We start from the raw sequence: 7,134 nt of genomic DNA on the forward strand, positions 1-7,134 counted from the left end.
AGATCGTCATTGATTATTTATTTTTTCGTTTCATTTCTTTTCTACTTTTTTTTATTCTTTTTCTTTTTCTTTTTCTTGTTTAATCACACACGAGATTATTAAAAGTTGACAAAAATTCATCTTAACCCTTTAATGCACGATTTATTTTCAATAGAGATTTTTATTGATCAAATTATTATTTCAGCTATCGAGTAAACGTGATAATGAATATAATTGAGATATTACATTGTCGTTATTTATTTTTGTAAAATTTAATTAGAAAAATAAAAAAAAAAAAAGAAAAAAGCAAAAAAGAAAGAAAAAAGAAAAAAGAGAAAAAGATAAAATTGCAATGCATAGATACGTTACATGGCTCATTAAGTTCTATTAAACATTAATATGTTGTCATTCTGTAATCTTATGCATTTAAGGGTTAACAATACTTTGCATATGATTACTCGATTTATAAAAATCTATCCAGAGCTGATCGCAATACACAGATATTTCAATTACATTCCACTTTTATCAAGCAAACGTTCGCAAAACAATCCAAATCCCTTTTCCTTACCTATCTATTATTATTATTATTATTATTATTATTATTATTATTATTATTATTATTATTATTATTATTATTATTATTATTGTTATTATTATTATTATTATTATTATTATTATTATTATTATTATTATTATTATTATTATTGTTATTATTATTATTATTATTATTATTATACACAAAATGTTCTCATCCTTAACGAGGAGAGAGATAATTAACTCTATTAAATAAAATTTCTCTAACGAAACCTTGAAATTTACATCAGCGTCTTCGTTTTCCCCATGATCGAGCGGTCCTTCCACCGAAGAAAATGAACACCGTAAGGTAAGAACCGGAGACGAAGTTCGATGAACTCGATATAGTTATTTATCAGTTTTCTCCCTTCTCTGTGGCTTTCACCCCTCTTGAAGAGTCACGCTCTCGTGGTCAGTAGGTAGTAGTAGTAGTGTCTCTTGGAATGGGCACGATCAAAGGAGATTATACGCAGGCTAGATCGAGGCTGCTCTTGTTCGTCCAACGGGACATGAAAGCCTGTTAGGGTTAAAAGAGAGCCAGGAGGCAAGTAGGCGGACAGAGAGGCGAGCAGGAAAGTAGGTAGGTAGGTAGTTAGGTAGGTAGGTAGGTAGGTAGGCAGGGAGACAGGCAGGCAGGCAGGCAGGCAGGCAGGCAGGCAGGATGTCAGGGTGATGGTAATGGTGGTGGTAATGGTAATGGTGTTGGTGATGGTGATGGTGATGGTGGTGGTAATAATGATAATGTTGATGGTGGTGGTAGTAGAAGGGTATAAAGCGAATAGCGGCAGAAGCCAGGCTAGTCGATGGAAAGGGGTAGGTGGAAAACTTGTTGGAGGCTCGCAACGAGGCAGGGTAAGAGGAATGCAAAGAGAAGATCGTCGAGGGGTTGTCGGGGTTTGCTAGGTGGTTGGGAAGCGACGGATTTCGTGCTAGGATTTCGTGCCTGATCGTTCATCACGTCGCTCGATATCGCTGCACTGTTCGGTTCCGCCGAAGGACAGCTTATCGGTGCGTTCATCGTGTCGTTGCTACCGATGCTACTACTACTATCGTCTCGTAAGCAACGACTCGCCTGATGGCCTAAGCAGGCAGCGTACGAGATCGCATGTGGTATGTAACTTTGGTCGATGCTACCGGAGAAGAGAATGCTGGCTAGTGGACCAATTGCAAACACTGGGACGTCTTCGCCGCCGTGTGTAGCCCAGGCACGTGGAACCCCTGCTGTCTGGAAAAAAAAAGAACACACGCACCACACACAAATTTCTCTCTTAAAATTGAGATTTTTAATTAAGAACGTCGATGATTCGACATTATCCGGTTGTTAGAAGAAAAAGAAAAAGAAAAACAAAAAACAAAACAAAAAAAGAAAGAAAGAAAACGGAAAAAAATAAGAAAGAAATGAAGTGATTATAACGGGGAAATACTTTTTTTCATGTCCTAGCGTCGACTATCTTTTTTTTTTTTTTCAGTGCTACTTACGTAGATCCGTTTTTAAATAAAATTGTGTAAAAACGCAAATAATAATCATCAATGATAATAATTAATAAAAATATAAATTAATTGAAAAAAAAATTATATCTTTTATTTATGTATATTGTATATATGTGTATTTAATTTAACATAATATTTGTCATATATATTATTTTATTTATTATAAATTATATACGTTATTCAATTCGAGTTTGTGCAAATGAGGAGTTTATAAGAAAAAACGAATGCTATTTAATAAAAATATTACTTCGATGTGCGAACATAATAATAATTTACTTTCAAAATTCCATCGAGAGTTTATTTGATTATATTTGAGAGATTTGATCGCGTTAATAAAACTAAACGAAATAACGTTTTCATAAATCATGACGTTGAAATATGCATATATCATATATATATATATATATATATATATATATATATATATATATATATAGTGAAAAAAAATAGGAAAAAAGATATAAATAAATAAATAAATATATCCATGAAATATAATATTTGTTCTTTATATACAGTAGACTGTATAGTTATGTCGTGTTTGTTCGTTGATTATAATCTATAGTTAATTTGGCATGATAAAACCATTATCATGACGATAATTTATAGATCTTTAGCCTGCCAACTGATCTATTGCACCTGTTAAATTACGATCGTTCTAGTGAAATTATTAGATTAAAATTCTTTGAATGCAACCAATCAATTATACCATCAATCGTCAAGTTGCCACCATTATAATTCAGTGAAATTGGATAAAATGCTTGAAAGATCTTTTCTGTGCCAAAAGATCGAATGGGTAAAACTTTGCTAAGATATATCTCTCTCTCTTTCTCTCCCTCTCTCCCTTTCTCATTTTATCTCCGTTTGTTCTTTCTCAACGTTGCGTTGCAAGAGACGAAGAAAAAGAAGAAACGACGTGGCTTTATTTCAAGTGGAGCTTTTCAAGCCCGAAGGAAATTCTAGATTGTGTTCTTAACGCACGAAACGTAGCCATTTTTATCGAACTTAAATCTCGGGTATGTAGATAAATCTTTTATCGAATTCGAATTTATATTGGCAGTACGAACATCAGCTGTGAATTAACTGATAACTTTTCAAAGAAATTCAACTCTTATCATTTATTACGTATGCAAGTATTACAAATTTAAATATAATACATCTGATTATTATACCGACATAAGTATCTTTCTCGTCGGATATTATATAAAGAAATAGATAGAAACAAAAAATTAATTAAAAGAAAAAGAAAAAAAAACAAATTGGAATGAACAATAAGTATTCTCAATAAAGATGATAATATCAAGATACTAGTTTTTAATTTATAATTTCAAGAATTATTAATGTATTACTAAAACACCTTATATAAAAATACACTATATAAATTGTAACCTATGCATTATATTTCTGACAATTGAATATATTACATCCTGCACTATAGAAAATACTCTTCCATAGATAACACTTCAACATAATACCCATTTGAAAGGATAATTTAAATGATATACAGAATCTATACAAAAGCGGCTATTAGTCCATCTAATGCACACCAAAACTATATATATACATACATATATATATATATATATATATATATATATGTAATAATTAGTAAATTTTGTCTCTTATGTCACTAATTATTCGCATAAATTGTTGATGATATATCATTATTAATATAAAAGCCTTAATATGGGTCTTTGTAATTTTGGAAAAACTTTTACTATTTTTTTTTTTCTATTCAGATTAAATTTTATATAATTGCTCTTTACTATTCGAGAAAAAGTTTAGGGTACTTAACTTGCGGAAATATTAATTATAGAACAAGCTTCTAACAGACCTTTAAACGAATAAAAGAGAGAGAGAGAGAGAAAAAAGAGAAAAGAGAGAGAGAGAAATAGAAAGAAAAAGTGAGGAAAGAGAGAGAGAGAGAGAGAGAGAGAAAGAGAGAGAGAGAGAGAGAGAGAGAGAGAGAGAGAAAGAGAGAGAGAGAGAGAGAGAGAGAGAGAGAGAGAGAGAGAAAGGAAATTGTAAAGTTGGTAATACTAGAACTTCATCGATTGAGTGTTCTGTGTTCCACTTTCTGTGTTCTATATTCTATATTCTATATTCTGTGTTCTGTGTTCTGTGTTCTGTGTTCTGTGTTCTGTGTTCTGTGTTGTGTGTTGTATGTTTAGCGTTTTTTTTTTTATATGAACGTCGCAATAGTAGTGTGATTTTTATGGATTTGTTGGCCCTGGTTCGAAATTTGATCGCGAAAAAAAATTTTATTTCGTGAATTCCAACGTTTCTTGATCTTTTGATGCATGGATGGATAGTAATCTCATAAATAACTAATTTTTGCATTTTAATTCACAATAGAATTCCGTGATCCAGAATCGAATTCGAATCCGTTGAAACGTTATACACGATTTGAATTAGTGCGAATGCTTGATATATTGTTTTGAAAAAGAAAAGAAAAGAAAAGAAAAAAAAAAAAAAGAAAAAAAAAGAAAGGAAAAAAAACGTACAAATACGTTTCTCATAAGATTTTTTTATTTCAAGTCTTATCCGTCCGTCATGATTCAAGGGATAAATTATATCTATTTTGATAAATAATAGAAATTAAAAAAAAAAAAAAAAAGGAAAAGAAAAAAATAAAATAAAATAAAATATAAAAGAAAAAGAAAAATATATCATAATGACGTTTAATTTTACAATGGATAGGAACAATATAAAGAAGCAAAAAAAGATACATTGTTTCGAGAAATATTCATGTGTACTGATTAACGATAAGTTTTTTTATTTGAAAATATTTTCATTCTCGTCAAAGTTAATTATAATCACGTAGTAATATAATTATACTCAATAACATATTGATAATATATACGTTAAAATAGCAAAATTTAAACACAACGTTATCGTTTTATTATATTATTACTAATATTGCATTAACAGAAATAATTTGTAATAATTTATAATAACTGTATAATAATTTCTATGACTTCTTAATAAATTGATTATATAATTATGAAAGCTTTACAACGTATGCTATGCAAAGAGTTAATTAGTATATGTATTTCAAAGAGACTTGACTGTTGAAACGCCTTAAGGGTATATAATTCGATTAAATGTTTATTCATCAACGGATTGTTGAAATCTCTTATTTACATTCAGTGCTTTTAACGTTAAAATATTACTCTCGTTTCGTACGCTTTTGGAATTAGAGAATTATAATCACGTATATATCCGTATTATGTGGAAAAAAAGGAAGTAGGTTAAAAAAAAAAAAAAAAAGGAAGAAGAAAAAAAGAAAAAGAACAAAAAGTAAAAGAAAAAAAAAAAAAAGAAAAAATAAAGAAGGGTAAAAATGTCTCTTAATCCAATTATATGTTTAAGTGATATTTCAAATTGTAGATAAGTATTTTTGACAATCGAATTTCTTTCACGAATCTTTTATGTAATAAATCTCTTTTACGTAAAAAAAAAAAAAAATGTCGTATTGAAAGCCATGACGAATTATAAACCGAAATTATAAATTTTAAAGAGATCTACGATATTTGATTTAGAACGTTTATTTATTATACTGATCTTAATCATTTTTTTAGATCACGTTCGTTCAATGAATTAATGAAAAAAAAAAAAAACGTTGTGAACGATAAGCGTTTCTAAATCGTTAACTGAATCGATAATTTTTATATATATAAAAACGAATAAAATATTTTCTAAATTATATCAAAATCAATTTATAATCACAAAATGTCGATATATGAGATATTAAATTCATTTGTATATTATAATGGGTGTTTATTCTCTTACAGTATCTCTTCGTTTATGAAAATTTAAAGCTGATGAGAGAAAAAAAGAAAGAAAAAAAAAATTAGTAAAAAAGAGAGAAAGAGAGAAAGAGAGAGAGAGAGAGAGAGAGAGAGACACTGGTTGCATCGGACGATCCAATGTATTTAAAAAAAAAAAAAAAAAAAAAAAAAAAAAACATTATAGCCATATTTATACGACGTACTTATATAAATCATCACGATGGCCACTCCAACCAATGTATTTACTCTTCCATTTAATCCTTTTTTTTTTTTATCATCGATAAACTCAATGCTAATATATCACGCGTCGTTCAAGAATACACTGGCGACCATTTTGAAACGAAGTTATGAAAAATATTACTTGTTAAAATATTATTATTAACGATGCTTGTCGACCGCCTAACGATAGATATCACTTCATACTTCCTTGTATAATATTCGTTGGAAGAGTTATTTATCGATGAAAAAAAAAAGAAAGAAAAAAGGACTATTAAAAATTCCTCATCAATGACAAAATGTCCGAGCAAGTTTTTAAGAGAAAACAAAAAAAAAATTATGTAGATCTGATAAACTTTCTTATTATAAATTGCAATAAATTGCAATCGACAAATCACGAAATAATCGAATAATTTACGAAACGAATATCTTCTTGCATTAGACGTATAATAATTTTTTACAATAATTATTATCGCGTCAGTATTGTCAGGAAAATTTGCTGTTGTTTCGAAAACTTTTTTCTTTTTTCTCCTTTTTTTTTTTCTTTTTTTTTTTTTTTTTTTTTTTTTTGAAATAACTAATCGTTCGTTATATCATAATTTTTTTTATGAATTATTTACGATATAAAATGTTTCCTTATTGAATCTTCTTCATCCGTTCTATAAAAAAAAAAAAAAAAAAAAAAAGGATCGAGAAATGATAAACGTTTAATTATATTATCAATAAAATAATTAATCTTAAGGATAAATTATAATACAACTGAGAAGAATTAAAAAAATCTTTTAATCGTTAACAATTGATTAAACAAAATACAATGAAGAATCTCGTTTCAACTTACGAATACCATTTTATTACTTTAATTTATTATTATCAAAAAAAAAAAAAGAAATGTATTACACTCCAACTAAAGTACAGATATCCTATCACAGTCCCGTATATTAAAATGCCATTTGAAGAGAGAACTCAGTCGATTTTTAAATATTAACGAATGCCATTAGGTTGGCTAGCTGGATTATTAGTTGGTCGATCACGATGTTCGTCGACTTGGTTGGTTGGCTGGTGCTTGGTTGGCATAATGCCGACTTTG

The 7,134-nt window shown here is 28.8% G+C and overlaps 1 protein-coding gene across 1 annotated transcript in view; it reads right to left on the bottom strand.

Moving 5' to 3' along the window:
- Positions 1–764: 764 nt before the first annotated feature.
- Positions 765–7,134, bottom strand: part of LOC118449500 (alkaline phosphatase) — a 125,832-nt gene continuing 119,462 nt past the window's right edge. Inside the window, exon 10 of the mRNA XM_085655536.1 lies at positions 765–1,777. Coding sequence (XP_085511662.1) covers positions 1,349–1,777 — 429 coding nt within the window. The 3' untranslated portion in view covers positions 765–1,348. The remainder of the gene's footprint in view (positions 1,778–7,134) is intronic.

This window comes from Vespa mandarinia, chromosome 3 (genome assembly GCF_050613455.1).
Source record: "Vespa mandarinia isolate Hongniang chromosome 3, ASM5061345v1, whole genome shotgun sequence".
In the NCBI taxonomy this organism is placed as follows: Eukaryota; Metazoa; Arthropoda; class Insecta; order Hymenoptera; family Vespidae; genus Vespa; species Vespa mandarinia.